The sequence below is a fragment of the Populus euphratica genome, unplaced genomic scaffold, assembly GCF_000495115.2.
Source record: "Populus euphratica unplaced genomic scaffold, PopEup_1.0 scaffold8.1, whole genome shotgun sequence".
Taxonomy (NCBI): domain Eukaryota; kingdom Viridiplantae; phylum Streptophyta; class Magnoliopsida; order Malpighiales; family Salicaceae; genus Populus; species Populus euphratica.
The window spans coordinates 1,035,552-1,053,914 of NW_011499855.1; the positions used below are offsets into that span (position 1 = coordinate 1,035,552).

At 38.3% G+C, this 18,363-nt stretch overlaps 3 protein-coding genes across 5 annotated transcripts; 2 read left to right on the plus strand and 1 right to left on the minus strand.

The window, feature by feature from the left end:
* Positions 1–961: 961 nt before the first annotated feature.
* Positions 962–4,303, plus strand: LOC105122907 (putative leucine-rich repeat receptor-like serine/threonine-protein kinase At2g24130). Its single transcript, XM_011022281.1, has 2 exons — positions 962–3,749; positions 3,823–4,303. The coding sequence occupies exons 1-2, from the start codon at positions 1,178–1,180 to the stop codon at positions 4,233–4,235; spliced, it is 2,985 nt and encodes a 994-aa protein (XP_011020583.1). The 5' UTR covers positions 962–1,177; the 3' UTR covers positions 4,236–4,303.
* A 4,742-nt stretch (positions 4,304–9,045) lies between these two features.
* Positions 9,046–12,531, plus strand: LOC105122906 (putative leucine-rich repeat receptor-like serine/threonine-protein kinase At2g24130). 3 transcript variants are annotated; one of them, XM_011022278.1, is made up of 3 exons: positions 9,046–9,133; positions 9,314–11,952; positions 12,026–12,531. In XM_011022278.1, the coding sequence occupies exons 2-3, from the start codon at positions 9,381–9,383 to the stop codon at positions 12,436–12,438; spliced, it is 2,985 nt and encodes a 994-aa protein (XP_011020580.1). In that variant the 5' UTR covers positions 9,046–9,133; positions 9,314–9,380; the 3' UTR covers positions 12,439–12,531. The 3 variants fall into 3 exon arrangements, with proteins under 3 accessions (XP_011020580.1, XP_011020581.1, XP_011020579.1); XM_011022279.1 differs by having other exon boundaries at positions 9,049–9,133; positions 9,311–11,952; XM_011022277.1 differs by lacking the exon at positions 9,046–9,133 and having other exon boundaries at positions 9,155–11,952.
* Positions 12,532–14,056: 1,525 nt separating this feature from the next.
* On the minus strand, positions 14,057–16,538 carry LOC105122905 (heat shock 70 kDa protein-like). Its single transcript, XM_011022276.1, has one exon. It carries the CDS (start codon positions 16,227–16,229, stop codon positions 14,274–14,276), a length of 1,956 nt encoding a protein of 651 aa, XP_011020578.1. The 5' UTR covers positions 16,230–16,538; the 3' UTR covers positions 14,057–14,273.
* Positions 16,539–18,363: the final 1,825 nt, after the last annotated feature.

Below are 18,363 nucleotides of genomic sequence, written 5' to 3' on the forward strand. Positions count from 1 at the left end.
GGAGTGTAGATCTAATCTAAAAGTAAAAGTGAAGAATAAATTTGATTATGAAAATGCAATTTGCGAACTAGGAGCGCCTAACTCACGCAGAACAGCTCAAAAAAGCTTGCAAGAGGATCGAAAAAGGGGGATAGCCACAAACTTCCCCAAAGAGCGTGGGTCCTAAAAGATATTGGCATTCTTTTTTATTTTTTTGGAAGGGTATAATGTGGTGGCTTGCATGCACCATGCCAAATCTTCTCTCTCTAAACAAGACTCTCAAGAGCATGCCCTGCGGTCTGTGACAAATAATATTAGTGGACAAAGGAATTCGAATCAGAGATCACGAAGAGAAGATACCTCTTGGACCCTAGCTCTTCACCAACTCAACCACCTATTCCAAGCCTAGTGGAGGCTTTCATTTCCATCAAATTCTCCATTTGTGATGATGATGAAGAAATGATAACGGGACAGCCAAAAACAATAGACAGACTTGCGCAGAAATTTTGCTACTTTCTGTTCCATGAAAACGACAGATCATTCCCGTTGTTTTTGGTTGATATGATCAGGATTGGCATCTTGTTCCAGAAGGACAAGCCACAGACAGTGGCCTTAGTCATCTGCACTCGAAGAACACTAAGAATGTCAACTGAGATCTTCTAGAAACAAGTTTTACTCCTATCACACAAAAATGTCAACTGCAGTACCCGAAACAAACACATCTTGCATCCACGATGAACAGGGTAAAGAAATGTCACATGCAACCTCTTTGTGCGTGTATCACATGCATATGCAACTGTGCAGGCAAAGTAAAGCATATTTCAACAGTAAAGGTTGAAATTGCGCGTGCCCTACTACGAAAAGAAAAAGGATAAGCCAATCTGCTCTGTTGTCCCTTCAATGCATATTCATTTAGGCTTAGTTGAAGGTCTACTCATCATGACGAAAGAGGTGAGATTAGTTTTTTAGTACCCCAACAAAATCATAACCTGCACTGAATTTCTTTTTAATTCCTGAGAGATCAATTATCACTTCATTTGTACCACTCTTTTATTCTATCAATCGCATCTGCACCTCTGTGTTAAAAGTTCAAGTTCTTTTTTCTGACAGTAATTCATTATTATGAAGCAGGATGAAATTGTGAGGAGCAAGGGTTCTCATAAAAGAAACATTACTGGACACTTACAACAGAAGAAAAATGATCTTCATCAGAACATTTCTGCTGCTGCTCCAGCATTTATTTCTAATGTCTTCTTTTGCAGTTTCAGGTTCTCACCACCATCGTAACCATTCCTTGCTTGCTGACAAGGCTGCTCTTCTAGCATTCAAAAAGACCATAGTTTTTTATCCAAAGCCCATGCTAGCTACCTGGACTGAAGATGGAGATGTTTGCAGCTTCGCAGGTGTCAGATGCGACAAACATCGACACAGTGTGGTAAAACTCAATCTGTCCCGCAGTGAACTCACAGGGCCACTGTCTCCCATCATTTCAAATCTCAGTGAGCTTCGAAGTCTCAGTCTTTCTGAGAATGACTTTTATGGCATTATTCCTCCTGAATTTTCTTCTCTTCAGCATCTGCATTCTCTCTTGCTAGACAGCAACAATCTACATGGCCCATTTCCAGAATTTCTTTCCATTCTTCCCAAACTTACTGTGCTATCTCTCAACGGAAACCATTTGACGGGCACACTTTCACCTTCCTTCTTCTCAAACTGCACTTCATTAGCGAATATAGACCTGTCCCAGAACTTGCTCACAGGCCGAATTCCCGAAGAGATCGGAAATTGTCCAGGCATCTGGAACCTCAATTTGTACAACAATCAATTTAGAGGAGAACTTCCTGCATCTTTAGCCAACATTTCAGAGTTATATAATATAGATGTGGAGTATAACAATCTCACTGGAGAATTGCCTGCAAATATCATAGGGAAACTATATTCAGTTGTCTCACTGCATTTATCGTATAATAATATGGTCAGCCATGATCGCAACACCAACCTCGAGCCATTCTTCACAGCACTTGCAAATTGTACCGAATTAGAGGAGCTTGAGATGGCTGGTATGAATCTTGGAGGAAGATTGCCCAGTTCCATTGACCAACTTAGTGTCATTCTAGATACCATGTTAATGCAAGAAAACAGGATCTCTGGAATGATCCCTTCAGAAATAGCACATCTTTCCAATCTTACAGTGCTGAATTTGACATCCAATTCTCTAAATGGAACCATTCCAGCTGAAATCAATCAGATGATTTCCTTGGAGCAGCTTTTCTTATCACATAACTTATTAACTGGTGCAATTCCAGCAGCATTATGTCAGCTCCCTCGTCTTGGTCTGCTTGACCTGTCAAACAATCAACTCTCTGGTGAAATTCCTGCAACTGTAGGAAACTTGGTTCGACTGAGTTTTCTGTTTCTCAACAACAACCTCCTTTCAGGAACTATTCCTCCAACATTAGGGCAGTGCACTGATCTGTCCATGCTGGATTTGTCCTATAACAAATTGACAGGGAGCATCCCTACAGAAATATCGGGTATACGTGAGATCCGAAGATTTCTAAATCTTTCACACAATCATCTTGATGGTCCTTTACCTATAGAACTCAGTAAGCTGGAAAATGTGGAAGAGATAGATGTTTCATCAAACAACCTCAGTGGAAGTGTCTTCTTTCAGATATCAAGCTGCATCGCAGTGAAGCTGATAAATTTCTCACGTAATTCTATTGAAGGGCACCTGCCTGATTCCATTGGTGATCTAAAGAACCTGGAATCCTTTGATGTTTCCGGAAACCACTTGTCTGGAGGGATCCCAACAAGCCTCAACAAAATTCAAAGCCTCAGTTTCCTAAATCTTTCTTTCAACAACTTTGCAGGAGTAATACCCTCTGGCGGTGTCTTCAATTCCGTCGCAGATAAGTCATTCTTAGGCAATCGGCATCTTTGTGGCACAGTTTATGGCATGCCGAAATGCTCTCGAAAAAGAAATTGGTTTCACTCACCTATGTTGATTATATTTGTACTGGTCATATTTGCATCAGCTATCTTAACAACAATATGTTGTGTGATTGGAATCCGCCGCGTCAAGGCAAATGTTTCCTCTGGAAACTCAGTGGACACAGAGCTGGCAAGAAAACAAAAAACACCGGAACTGATCCACAAGTTTCCAAGAATTACATATAGAGAACTCTTGGAAGCCACAGAAGGATTTGAGGAGCAGAGACTACTTGGGACGGGTGGCTATGGCCGTGTTTACAAGGGACTTCTTCAAGATGGGACAGCCATAGCCGTAAAGGTATTGCAGTTGCAGTCAGGAAATGCAACCGAGAGTTTTAACAGGGAATGCCAGGTGTTGAAGAGGATTAGGCACAGAAATTTGATAAGGATCATAACAGCATGCAGTCTTCCTGATTTCAAGGCTCTTGTTCTTCCATACATGGCAAACGGAAGTTTGGATAGCCGTTTATATCCACATTCAGAGACAGGTTTGGCTTCAGGTAGTTCCGATTTGACTCTTCTCCAGAGGGTTAGCATTTGCAGTGACATAGCAGAAGGAATGGCCTATTTGCATCACCACTCTCCTGTTAAAGTCATACATTGTGATCTAAAGCCAAGTAATGTTCTTCTCAATGATGACATGACCGCTCTGGTTTCTGATTTTGGTATAGCAAGATTAGTTATGACTGTTGCGGGTGGAAACGGTGGGGCGGTTGATAATATGGGAAAGTCTACTGCAAATTTGTTATGCGGATCAGTTGGATATATCGCACCAGGTACAAATTTCTTAATTACTTCACATTGATATAAAAACAAGAGAGTAAATCACTTTGAATTCTTATAATGCAGAGTATGGGTTTGGATCAAACACTTCTACAAAAGGAGATGTTTACAGCTTTGGCGTTCTAGTTCTTGAGATTTTGACCAGAAAAAGGCCAACAGATGACATGTTTGTTGATGGACTGAACCTACACAAATGGGTGAAGACTCACTACCATGGAAGGGTGGAAAGAGCGGTAGACTCTTCCTTGATGAGAGCTTCAAGAGACCATTCTCCTGAAGTGAAAAGGATGTGGGAAGTTGCAGTCGGAGAATTAGCTGAGTTGGGCATTCTTTGCACTCAGGAGCCCCCCACTACTAGGCCTACAATGCTCGATGCTGCTGATGACTTGGACAGACTAAAGAGGTATCTCAGTGGCGACACAACTGCCACTTTTGCTTCCTCTCTAGAAATGTCGTCATCCACTCTCAGTGATGACTAACACCTTCCCTATTTTCTGTACATGCACTGTAACGCCTCTGGCATCAGAATATTATTTTAACCCTTCAAGAAATTGATTAAAAATCACCAGCAAGTCTCTCTCCTTTCTCCAGACAATAAGATATATATATTCCCGAATTTCAAATGTAAAAAGCTTGAGCCAAACCACAAGCAACTAGAAGGGAATGCCTGGCTGTTATGCCTACACACCTCTTTCCCACAAGCAATGTCATCAATTATAAATTCACCATAAAATCTATGAAATCAAGCAAATACTAACACGAAATACTTAAAGCCAACTGATAGTTTTCGTTTACAATTGTTTCTTATTTTACTTGGGGGGGAAGGGGATGGAAAGGAGTAACAAAGTGACATCAGATCTTCTATCCCAAGTTCCAACCAGAAACAATTCTGCTGCCAGAGAACACCAAATTACAACGCGTTTTCCACTAGGCTGTATGATTCCTGAGTTACTTTCATGCAATTAGTAGGAGCAGAATCACACGAATGTGAAGTGGGAAGATGTTCCACTATAGCGACCACCATCAACCTCTTGATATATTATTTCGAAGACCAAACCATTATCAGAGCTTCTATACAAGGTTATTGGATGCCGCTTGGATGTTCCGGCAGCTAAACATTGGAGGCACTATGAAGGCTTTTGCAATAATAATAATAAAGAAAAGAAAAGAAAGGGAACTACAGGTTTTATTCCACTAGCCATCCTCTTTTTGTCAGATAATTGGAACACAAATTGCTATTGAAATCTCCTATCTAAGCTAATCTCCATCATGAGGCTTGGACCGTGTATAAGAATCAAGCATAACATATCACTTTATAGTTTTTGAGGATTTTGTGTCTTTGCTTAATCTAAACCAGCAACCCACTTGATAAAAGAAGATGAATCACATAACTGCATGATTCCCTTATTTAGGTTAACAAAGAATTTTCTCCAAAGCCATTAACATTTAACAATAGGATTATCATATCATTCGCTATCATCTTTATCAATGGACCAAATTAAAAATTCTAAAGTGGGTTAGTTTCAAAGTACAAGCAAGGGATTCACCCATGATGTTTTAGCCATTGTTGTTATAGGCTTCCTTATTCTAAATCTTCAGACAAACATATAAAGAAGCATATATTAAAGAAATATTTTTCCACTGACCCTTTTCTTGAAACATATATTAAAGCATGTTTGTAAACAAGATCCTATTCCATTTTGTATGTTTTAAACAGCAGAAATACAGATGGTCACCCGTCCAATGGTTTTAGTTTCCTTCACACTACTGGATCCAAGACCTGATCTTTCGATGAGGCTCCCTGGCCGTATTTTCGTAGATATAAGCTGCCATTTTCACATTTAACCATGCCCACCAAGGACCATTGCATGGGCAGAGCAGAGAAATCTGTCTACGAGCTCTCTCTAACAGTGAGAACCCATTTGGGAATGGCTTCTTAAGTTATTCGCGAGAATGAAGATATAAGATACAAGACTAGCGTAATTTTCTCAATCTACCAAATCCTAAGAAGCAATAGTTTCTTGCTAGTCAAATGGAAGTTGCAGGAGATTTGGGATGATATGGTAGTCCAAGCTAAGTTCTAACATCAAAACCGAACAAAGAAATCAAAGAAAGATTTTTATACCTATGATAATCTAACTATAAAATATTATTTTTGTTTCTTTTAAATTAAAAGTTAACTCCAAGGAAAAGATTTTTTAAAAATAAATTTATAATAAAAATGAATAAATTCATGATGTTGATCAAATATGAAAATGCAAAACAAAAGAATAGTGATGTTTTATATTACTACAAGTGTTTTTTTTATATAAAAGAAGGATACGTTATTGCTAATATTTCTTGTCATTTAGAAAAAAAATGCATAAAACTAGATTTTTAATTCTTGGATACATTGTATTTGAATAAACTCGAAAAGTTTTTTTTTTCTTAGTTGTATAGATGTATTGCATTTAAATAATAAACTTTATATTTTCTTTGTTGATTTTTTTAAATTAAATTATTATTTCATTTATAAATAGCCTTAAAGTGACGGCTAATGATTTTTATTATTCATTAAATTAAAAAAATACGCCTTCATCATGGTTACTTTTTTTTTTTATTGCAAGAGGAGTGTTTAGTAAGGTTATTTCTTTTGTTTTCCTTTCTTCCGGCGCACTTAAAATGGGCTTAAAAAATAGCTTGTTGAGTTTGGGCCACCTGGTAATGACTCTAGTATAGAAGAGTTTCTCGTCGATTTTTTTTTTATGAATACTTAAGCCTAAACCAGAAAACCCAGCTCATACATCTATATCCAATTTCGCAAGCCATAAAAGCAAGTGTTTCCGGACTGCATCACTTTCTTTCAAGTATACAAGTGAAATTTCATGCTCACCGTAAAAACATATACAGTGATATAAATCAGTACAAGAGGCACCGCCAGAAAAACCTTGTCTGTGTTGAATGTTGTCTGTTGGGAAAACTCGGAACAACTAGACACCAATTTAACTAGATTAATTCAGCGGAATACAATTATAATTCATAAGTCATAATTCTTTTCTTCTTTGTGCAGTAAAACAGAATCAAACAATGATGAAAAATAATACAAATAATCACAAAATCAATACCAAGATTTTTAACGTGAAAAACCCGATGCGGGAAAAACTACGGGACCGTAGTCCACTTAAAAACTTCCACTATCAACAAATAATGGGTTCACAATCATTATTTCTCAGATTCAACTAAGGGATACAACATATATATCATCAAGAACAACTTATTCTCGGATTACAACAAGATTAAAGGAGAATTATTTGAGAAAAACTCACAAAACTGACAGCCCCGTTTTCTGTCAAAACGGCCAGCTTTCACACCACCAATCTTCGATCCAACCGTTCAGAATGAAGATCAACGTGTCTAGAAGCTGCTGTCAAAATCTCAGCCCGATCCAACGATGAACGAGCTGGAAATCGAAGAAAGAATGAAGGCTGCTCTGTTGCCTTTTCTTCTCTTTTTCTCTCTTGATTTTCTTCTCCTCTCTTCTCTTTTCAAATCTGTTGCTACAGTACCCGAACCACACTAATATTAACACCAAGAGACATCCATCTTCTCTTTTCAAATCTGTTGCTACAGTACCCGAACCACACTAATATTAACACCAAGAGACAACCATCTTCTCTTTTCAAATCTGTTGCTACAGTACCCGAACCACACTAATATTAACACCAAGAGACATCCATCTTCTCTTTTCAAATCTGTTGCTACAGTACCCGAACCACACTAATATTAACACCAAGAGACAACCATCACATGGCATTTAATGTGATGGTCCCACCATCACATGGTGTGGGACCATACACAACAAATCAAGCTTTCATGGAGGCGCCATGGAGTTGAATTCACCGGTATGAAGTCTAACAAGACGTAAATATCCTGTGTAATCTTGAAATTTGAGTATCTAAAAGGGTAAGAACTTGACAAATAAGAGAGAACTTGCACCGTCTCTGTTAAAAAATCACATATCGGCAGGGTATAATGTGCTGGCTTGCATGCACCATGCCAAATCTTCTCTCTCTAAACAAGACTTTCAAGAGCATGCCCTGCGGTCTGTGACAAATAATATTAGTGGACAAAGGAATTCGAATCAGAGATCACGAAGAGAAGATACCTCTTGGACCCTAGTGTTGGGTGTGGACACAACATGGTTGGTGGCAACCATGTTAGACATGGCTAAAGTCAATGGTGGTTATATGGTGGGTGCCTAACCAAAAAACCACACTAATATTAACACCAAGAGACAACCATCACATGATATTTAATGTGATGGTCCCACCATCACATGGTGTGGGACCATACACAACAAATCAAGCTTTCATGGAGACGTCATGGAGTTGAATTCACCGGTATGAAGTCTAACAAGACGTAAATATCCTGTGTAATCTTGAAATTTGAGTATCTAAAAGGGTAAGAACTTGACAAATAAGAGAGAACTTGCACCATCTCTGTTAAAAAATCACATATCGGCAGGGTCACAGGATAGAGGGGCCGAAGGCCTTAAAAAATCCTTGCACCACTACTCCACGAGGATCGAAAAAACGGGATAGCCACAAACTTCCCTAAAGAGGGTGGGTCCTAAAAGATATTGGCATTCTTTTTTATTTTTTTGGAAGGGTATAATGTGCTGGCTTGCATGCACCATGCCAAATCTTCTCTCTCTAAACAAGACTTTCAAGAGCATGCCCTGCGGTCTGTGACAAATAATATTAGTGGACAAAGGAATTCGAATCAGAGATCACGAAGAGAAGATACCTCTTGGACCCTAGCTCTTCACCAACTCAACCACCTATTCCAAGCCTAGTGGAGGCTTTCATTTCCATCAAATTCTCCATTTGTGATGATGATGAAGAAATGATAACGAGACAGCCAAAAACAATAGACAGACTTGCGCAGAAATTTTGCTTCTTTCTGTAACATGAAAACGAGAGATCATTCCCGTTGTTTTTGGTTGATATGATTCAGGATTGGCATCTTGTTGCTGAAGGACAAGCCACAGACAGTGGCCTTAGTCATCGGCACTCGAAGAACACTAAGAATGTCAACTGAGCTCTTCTAGAAACAAGTTTCACTCCTATCACACAAAAATGTCAACTGCAGTACCCGAAAGAAACACATCTTGCATCCACGATGAACAGGGTAAAGAAATGTCACATGCAACCTCTTTGTGCGTGTATCACATGCATATGCAACTGTGCAGGCAAAGTAAAGTATATTTCAACAGTAAAGGTTGAAATTGCGCGTGCCCTACTACGAAAAGAAAAGGGATAAGCCAATCTGCTCTGTTGTCCCTTCAATGCATATTCATTTAGGCTTAGTTGAAGGTCTACTCATCATGACGAAAGAGGTGGGATTAGTTTTTTAGTCCCTCCACAAAATCATAACCTGCACTGAATTTCGTTTTAATTCCTGAGAGATCAATTATCTCTTCATTTGTACCACTCTTTTATTCTATCAATCGCATCTGCACCTCTCAGTTAAAAGTTCAAGATCTTTTTTCTGACAGTAATTCATTATTATGAAGCAGGATGAAAGTGTGAGGAGCAAGGGTTCTCATAGAAGAAACATTACTGGACACTTACAACAGAAGAAAAATGATCTTCATCAGAACATTTCTGCTGCTGCTCCAGCATTTATTTCTAATGTCTCCTTTTGCAGTTTCAGGTTCTCACCACCATCGTAACCATTCCTTGCTTGCTGACAAGGCTGCTCTTCTAGCATTCAAAAAGACCATAGTTTTTTATCCAAAGTCCATGCTAGCTACCTGGACTGAAGATGGAGATGTTTGCAGCTTCGCAGGTGTCAGATGCGACAAACATCGACACAGTGTGGTAAAACTCAATCTGTCCCGCAGTGAACTCACAGGGCCACTGTCTCCCATCATTTCAAATCTCAGTGAGCTTCGAAGTCTCAGTCTTTCTGAGAATGACTTTTATGGCATTATTCCTCCTGAATTTTCTTCTCTTCAGCATCTGCATTCTCTCTTGCTAGACAGCAACAATCTACATGGCCCATTTCCAGAATTTCTTTCCATTCTTCCCAATCTTACTGTGCTATCTCTCAACGGAAACCATTTGACGGGCACACTTTCACCGTCCTTCTTCTCAAACTGCACTTCATTAGCGAATATAGACCTGTCCCAGAACTTGCTTACGGGCCGAATTCCCGAAGAGATCGGAAATTGTCCAGGCATCTGGAACCTCAATTTGTACAACAATCAATTTAGAGGAGAACTTCCTGCATCTTTAGCCAACATTTCAGGGTTATATAATATAGATGTGGAGTATAACAATCTCACTGGAGAATTGCCTGCAAATATCATAGGGAAACTATATTCAGTTGTCTCACTGCATTTATCGTATAATAATATGGTCAGCCATGATCGCAACACCAACCTCGAGCCATTCTTCACAGCACTTGCAAATTGTACCGAATTAGAGGAGCTTGAGATGGCTGGTATGAATCTTGGAGGAAGATTGCCCAGTTCGATTGGCCAACTTAGTGTCATTCTAGATACCATGTTAATGCAAGAAAACAGGATCTCTGGAATGATCCCTTCAGAAATAGCACATCTTTCCAATCTTACAGTGCTGAATTTGACATCCAATTCTCTAAACGGAACCATTCCCGCTGAAATCAATCAGATGTCTTCCTTGGAGCAGCTTTTCTTATCACACAACTTATTAACTGGTGCAATTCCAGCAGCATTATGTCAGCTCCCTCGTCTTGGTCTGCTTGACCTGTCAAACAATCAACTCTCTGGTGAAATTCCTGCAACTCTAGGAAACTTGGTTCGACTGAGTTTTCTGTTTCTCAACAACAACCTGCTTTCAGGAACTATTCCTTCAACATTAGGGCAGTGCACTGATCTGTCCAAGCTGGATTTGTCCTATAACAAATTGACAGGGAGCATCCCTACAGAAATATCGGGTATACGTGAGATCCGAAGATTTCTAAATCTTTCACACAATCATCTTGATGGTCCTTTACCTATAGAACTCAGTAAGCTGGAAAATGTGGAAGAGATAGATGTTTCATCAAACAACCTCAGTGGAAGTGTCTTCTTTCAGATATCAAGCTGCATCGCAGTGAAGCTGATAAATTTCTCACGTAATTCTATTGAAGGGCACCTGCCTGATTCCATTGGTGATCTAAAGAACCTGGAATCCTTTGATGTTTCCGGAAACCACTTGTCTGGAGGGATCCCAACAAGCCTCAACAAAATTCAAAGCCTCAGTTTCCTAAATCTTTCTTTCAACAACTTTGCAGGAGTAATACCCTCTGGCGGTGTCTTCAATTCTGTCACAGATAAGTCATTCTTAGGCAATCGGCATCTTTGTGGCACAGTTTATGGCATGCCGAAATGCTCTCGAAAAAGAAATTGGTTTCACTCACCTATGTTGATTATATTTGTACTGGTCATATTTGCATCAGCTATCTTAACAACAATATGTTGTGTGATTGGAATCCGCCGCGTCAAGGCAAATGTTTCCTCCGGAAACTCAGTGGACACAGAGCTGGCAAGAAAACAAAAAACACCGGAACTGATCCACAAGTTTCCAAGAATTACATATAGAGAACTCTTGGAAGCCACAGAAGGATTTGAGGAGCAGAGACTACTTGGGAAGGGTGGCTATGGCCGTGTTTACAAGGGACTTCTTCAAGATGGGACAGCCATAGCCGTAAAGGTATTGCAGTTGCAGTCTGGAAATTCAACCAAGAGTTTTAACAGGGAATGCCAGGTGTTGAAGAGGATTAGGCACAGAAATTTGATAAGGATCATAACAGCATGCAGTCTTCCTGATTTCAAGGCTCTTGTTCTTCCATACATGGCAAACGGAAGCTTGGATAGCCGTTTATATCCACATTCAGAGACAGGTTTGGCTTCAGGTAGTTCCGATTTGACTCTTCTCCAGAGGGTTAGCATTTGCAGTGACATAGCAGAAGGAATGGCCTATCTGCACCACCACTCTCCTGTTAAAGTCATACATTGTGATCTAAAGCCGAGTAATGTTCTTCTCAATGATGACATGACCGCTCTGGTTTCTGATTTTGGTATAGCAAGATTAGTTATGACTGTTGCGGGTGGAAACGGTGGGGCCGTTGAGAATATGGGAAACTCTACAGCAAATTTGTTATGCGGATCAGTTGGATATATCGCACCAGGTACAAATTTCTTAATTACTTCACATTGATATAAAAACAAGAGAGTAAATCCCTTGGAATTCTTATAATGCAGAGTATGGGTTTGGATCAAACACTTCTACAAAAGGAGATGTTTACAGCTTTGGCGTTCTAGTTCTTGAGACTTTGACCAGAAAAAGGCCAACAGATGACATGTTTGTTGATGGACTGAACCTACACAAATGGGTGAAGACTCACTACCATGGAAGGGTGGAAAGAGAGGTAGACTCTTCCTTGATGAGAGCTTCAAGAGATCAATCTCCTGAAGTGAAAAGGATGTGGGAAGTTGCAATCGGAGAATTAGCTGAGTTGGGTATTCTTTGCACTCAGGAGTCCCCCACTACTAGGCCTACACTGCTCGATGCTGCTGATGACTTGGACAGACTAAAGAGGTATCTCAGTGGCGACACAACTGCCACTTTTGCTTCCTCTCTAGAAATGTCGTCATCCACTCTCAGTGATGACTAACACCTTCCCTATTTTCTGTACATGCACTGTAACGCCTCTGGCATCGGAATATTATTTTAACCTTTCAAGAATTTGATTAAAAATCACCAGCAAGTCTCTCTCCTTTCTCCAGACAATAAGATATATATATTCCCGAATTTCAAATGTAAAAAGCTTGAGCCAAACCACACGCAATCAGAAGGGAATGCCTAGCTATTATGCCTACACACCTCTTTCCCACAAGTAAAGTCATCAATTATAAATTCACCATAAAATCTATGAAATCAAGCAAATACTAACATGAAATACTTAAAGCCAACTGATAGTTTTCGTTTACAATTGTTTCTTTATTTTACTTGGGGGAGAAGGGGATGGAAAGGAGTAACAAAGTGACATCAGATCTTCTATCCCAAGTTCCAACCAGAAACAATTCTGCTGCCAAAGAACACCAAATTACAACGCGTTTTCCACTAAGGCTGTATGGTTCCTGAGTTACTTTCATGCAATTAGTAGGAGCAGAATCACACGAATGTGAAGTGGGATGATGTTCCACTATAGCGACCACCATCAACCTCTTGATATATTATTTCGAAGACCAAACCATTATCAGAGCTTCTATACAAAGTTATTGGATGCCGCTTGGATGTTCCAGCAGCTAAACATTGGAGGCACTATGAAGGCTTTTGCAATAATAATAATAATAATAATAAAAAAGGGAACTACAGGTTTTATTCCACCAGCCATCCTCTTTTTGTCAGATAATTGGAACACAAATTGCTATTGAAATCTCCTATCTAAGCTAACCTCCATCATGAGGCTTGGACCGTGTATAAGAATCAAGCATAACAAATCACTTTATAGTTTTTGAGGATTTTGTGTCTTTGCTTAATCTAAACCAGCAACCCACTTGATAAAAGAAGATGAATCACATAACTGCATGATTCCCTTATTTAAGTTAACAAAGAATTTTCTCCAAAGCCATTAACATTTAACAATAGGATTATCATATCATGTCGCTATCATCTTTATCAATGGACCAAATTAAAAATTCTAAAGTGGGTTAGTTTTAAACTACAAGCAAGGGATTCAGCCATGATGTTTTAGCCATTGTTGTTATAGGCTTCCTTATTCTAACTCTTCAGACAAACATATAAAGAAGCATATATTAAAGAAATACTTTGCACTGACCCTTTTCTTGAAACATATATTAAAGCATGTTTGTAAACAAGATCCTATTCCATTTTTTATGTTTTAAACAGCAGAAATACAGATGGTCTCCCGTCCAATGGTTTTAGTTTCCTTCACACTACTGGAACCAAGACTTGACCTTTCCCTGGCCGTATTTTCGTAGATATAAGCTGCCATTTTCACATTTAACCATGCCCACCAAAGACCATTGCATGGGCAGAGCAGAGAAATCTGTCTACGAGCTCTCTCTAACTGTGAGAACCCATTTGGGAATGGCTTCCTAAGTTATTCGCGAGAATGAAGATATAAGATACAAGACTAGTGTAATTTTCTCAATCTACCAAATCCTAAGAAGCAATAGTTTCTTGCTAGTCAAATGGAAGTTGCAGGAGATTTGGGATGATATGGTAGTCCAAGCTAAGTTCTAACATCAAAACCCAACAAAGAAATCAAAGAAAGAAAGAAAAGAAATTCAAGATTTTTTATTCACTAAAATCAAACTGGATATCTTTTACGTAAGTATTGATATAGATTTCCATACATGTGAATCCCTCAAGCCTCAACTAAAACTTTACATTGCATAGGAATTCTGTCAAACGTGACAAGCCCAAACAGAGTAGAAGGGCAGAGAGGCAAAACAGAACACCCTACTTGCCCAAGTTCATGCCTCAATCAACTTCCTCAATATTCGGTCCAGCACCAGAACCTCCGGAGCTAGGCTTGCCATAACCACCATTTGGCATCTCAGCACCACCACCCATTGACACGTCTGAAGCAGCGCCTTGATACATCTTTGCAATAATTGGATTGCACAAGCCCTCTAACTCCTCCTGTTTGTCTGCAAATTCATCCACCTCTGCCAATTGGTTCCTTTCCAACCACTTAATAGTCTCATCAATTGCTTTCTCAATCTTCTGCATGCCAGCTGGATTCAATTTCTCTGCAAACTTCTCATCCGTCACTGTATTTCTCATATTGTAAACATAATTCTCCAATGAGTTCTTGGCATCCACCTTCTTCTTAACCTCCCCATCCTCTGCCTTGTACTTCTCTGCTTCCTGCACCATTCTCTCAATCTCATCTTTGCTCAATCTTCCCTTGAAATTAGTGATGGTGATCTTGTTCTTCACTCCTGCAGTCCTATCCTCCGCAGAAACATTCAGAATTCCATTAGCATCAATATCGAAACATACATTGATCTGAGGGACTCCTTTTGGGGCTGGAGGAATGCCTGTGAACTCGAGTTTACCAAGAAGATCATTGTATTCGGTTCTAGCACCTTGACGTTTATAAACCTGAATAAGCACTCTTGGCTGATTATCAGAACATGTAGAAAAGATTAGCTCCTTCTTGGCGGGAATCTTTGTGTTTCTTGGAATCAAAACTGTCTTTATATCACCAGCAGTCTTAATCCCAAGGCTTAGAGGAGTAACATCAAGAACAAGCAAATCTTGAACCTTCTCATTCCCGTCACCACTCAAAATTGCAGCTTGGACAGCAGCACCATAAGCAACAGCTTCATCAGGATTGATGCTCTTGCAAAGTTCCTTGCCATTGAAGAAGTCTTGCAAGAGTTGCTGCACTCTGAGAACTCTTGTTGAACCACCAACAAGAACAACCTCATGAACATGACTCTTTTCGATCTTTGAATCACGAAGACATTTCTCCACACGTTCCGTGCACTTCCTAAACAAATCCGTGTTCAATTCTTCAAACCTCGCTCTTGTAATTTTAGTGTAGAAATCAATGCCTTCAAACAGAGAATCAATCTCAATCGTCGTCTGTGTAGTCGAAGACAAAGTCCTCTTCGCCCTCTCACAGGAAGTCCTCAACCTTCTCAAAGCTCTTGGATTACCACTAATATCTTTTTTGTGCTTCCTCTTGAACTCCGCCAAAAAATGATTAACAAGCCTGTTATCGAAGTCCTCACCTCCAAGATGAGTATCACCAGCAGTAGCCTTCACTTCAAAAATCCCCTCCTCGATCGTCAACAGAGAAACATCAAAAGTTCCACCACCAAGATCGAAAATAAGCACATTCTGCTCGCCGCTTCGAGACTCCTTTTTATCCAAACCATAAGCAATAGCAGCTGCAGTAGGCTCATTGATAATCCTCAAAACATTGAGCCCAGAAATAGCACCAGCATCCTTCGTAGCCTGCCTTTGCAAGTCATTAAAACAAGCAGGCACAGTCACCACAGCATTCTTTACAGAATGACCCAGATAAGCCTCAGCAATCTCCTTCATTTTCATCAAAACCATAGAAGATATCTCCTCTGCGGAAAACTGCTTCTCTACACCTTTATGCTTAACAACAATCATAGGCTTACAACCAGGACCTGGAATCACCTTAAAAGGCCACAGCTTCATGTCACGCTGAACAGAAGGGGCGTGGAAACCCCTGCCAATAAGTCTTTTCGCGTCAAAAACAGTGTTTCGAGGATTCATGGCAGCTTGGTTCTTGGCTGCATCACCTATCAAACGTTCAGTATCAGTGAAGGCAACATAAGATGGAGTCGTTCTATTCCCTTGGTCATTGGCTATGATCTCTACACGATCATTCTGCCACACGCCTACACAACTGTAGCTTGTGCCAAGATCAATTCCAATGGCCTTTCTTTCCATGTGTACTCACCTTCAGCGACTAGAGTCTCCAAAGAAAGACTTGGCCATGAAAAAAAAACAAGAAAAAAACAAGAAAGTGTTTGTTTTCTCGGGTTTTTAGAGATCTTTCTTGTTGGCTTCAAGTTTGAGTTGATATGTGCTGTTGAAGGGAGGTAATGGAGAAATTCCGAGAGGAGAGTGGAAGAGGGTAAGCTACGAGAGATATTATTGTCTGGGACGGAGAGATAACTTAAAAAGGTGAATGAATTTTGTTGGGAACAAAAACTTGCATCCAAAGCGATGCTCCTAAAGCTACTATTTTAAAATCCAAATATTACAGCTGTCTGTGATTATAATAGTGTTAATAATTTAAAATATTTTAGGTTTAAAAATATATTAAAATAAAAAAAATTTAATTTTAAAAAATTATTTTTGATATTAACACATTAAAACAATTTTAAAACATAAAAAATTATTTAAAATTTAAAATTCAAAATTCAAAATCTTTAATCTTTAAAAACATGAGTTACATGTCGTTCCCAAATGTAATTTAAAATTGGGGTTGAATTTTTTTATTTATTTATTTATTTGCGTGGAGTGTCTGGGCCAGCTTGCGCGCACCATGACTAATCTCCACAGCCCACTGAATATCCTACAAACCCAGTAGGCATGTAAGGCACCGCGGGGGTGACAGACATGCACGTTAGAACTTAAACTCAGGTACAGTGAAAGAAAACAAGCCTCCTCCATTGACGAACAAGCAAGTGTTCTCTTTATCGATGACGGTCCGAGATTTGTATTTCACAATGTTATTTTCACTAGATTATTATCATCTCAAATCTCAAGAGAGCCTTTATGGTAGCGGTTGGTCGAGAGGTAAAATGCAGGGAGCGTGGAGGTAAAAATGAATGCAAGACTATTACCTTCTTTACACCATGGTCATTCTTCGTTAAGCTAGAGCATAAGAAGTCAAACAATCTGCAAATACAGCACTCGCAATGATCTTTACTTCCCAGTTAATGGATCAATATATATTATTTAAAATCAATTATAATTTAGTAGTTGAAAACTTGTGCATCATTTTCTTATCGACGTGTTGCTACGCTCAACTCTTATCAACTTTGTCGTGGGGACCTCGACGTTATTTAGTGATAGTAAAAGCTTTTGTCGTACCTCTTGTAGAGGTATAATATATTAAAAATATTTTTAAAATTTAATTATAAAATTATAATTAAGATTTATAATCAACACTTAATATCATAATCATTAAGAATCTATAATTTATAAAAATTTAAGTAAGGAATTAGTTATGTAAGAAAAAAATACATCATCTCCAATACATCCTATCTATAAATTTATTATAAATTTGTTTTTATTGAATTATCTTCTTCATTATTGTTTTAATAAAATAGTATTATACAAATACAAAGTAAAAGACTAAAAAAAAGCAAGTATTAATTCGTAAAAAAATCAAATAAAAAACATAAAAATATATATTTTTTATTATATATTTTTTATAAGGTAAATAAAAATTAACAAACTTGATGTACAAAACTATTATAAGAAAATATAAAATATAAAAATTATTAGGCTTGAAGCTAAGTTTAAGCATTTCTGAAAAAACCCACCACACTTGAGTCTAGTCTAAACCCAGCGATATTTATATATATATATAAAGATGGCATGTCACTCATACTTTAAAAAACTTTATTTTTTATATTTTTCACTAAAATACATATCTAAAAAAATCTAATAAACTTTCTAAATACAACTAAGCTCAAATATCAATAATAAATAAAAATATCAATACAAAATTCAAATGTAATGTTTTTAGATATGAAATTCAAATCATCATGTATTCCTCTTCCAAAAATAATATGTTTAATTTAAGTATCTATGAATTAATTAAATCTGATATTTTGACATTCTTGTATTTTCTCTCCCTCTCCTCTTTTTGTTTTTCTGATTATTCATGATTTTTAAAATTCATATTTTTTACTTTTTTTTGTTGAGACAAATCTAGTGGTAAAAAATATCAAAAAACTTCATTTGTTTAATTTTTTTTCTCACTAAAATACACAACTAAAAAAATCTAATAAACTCCTTAAATACAAATCTAAGCCCAAATATTATTAATAAATAAATAAAATCAATA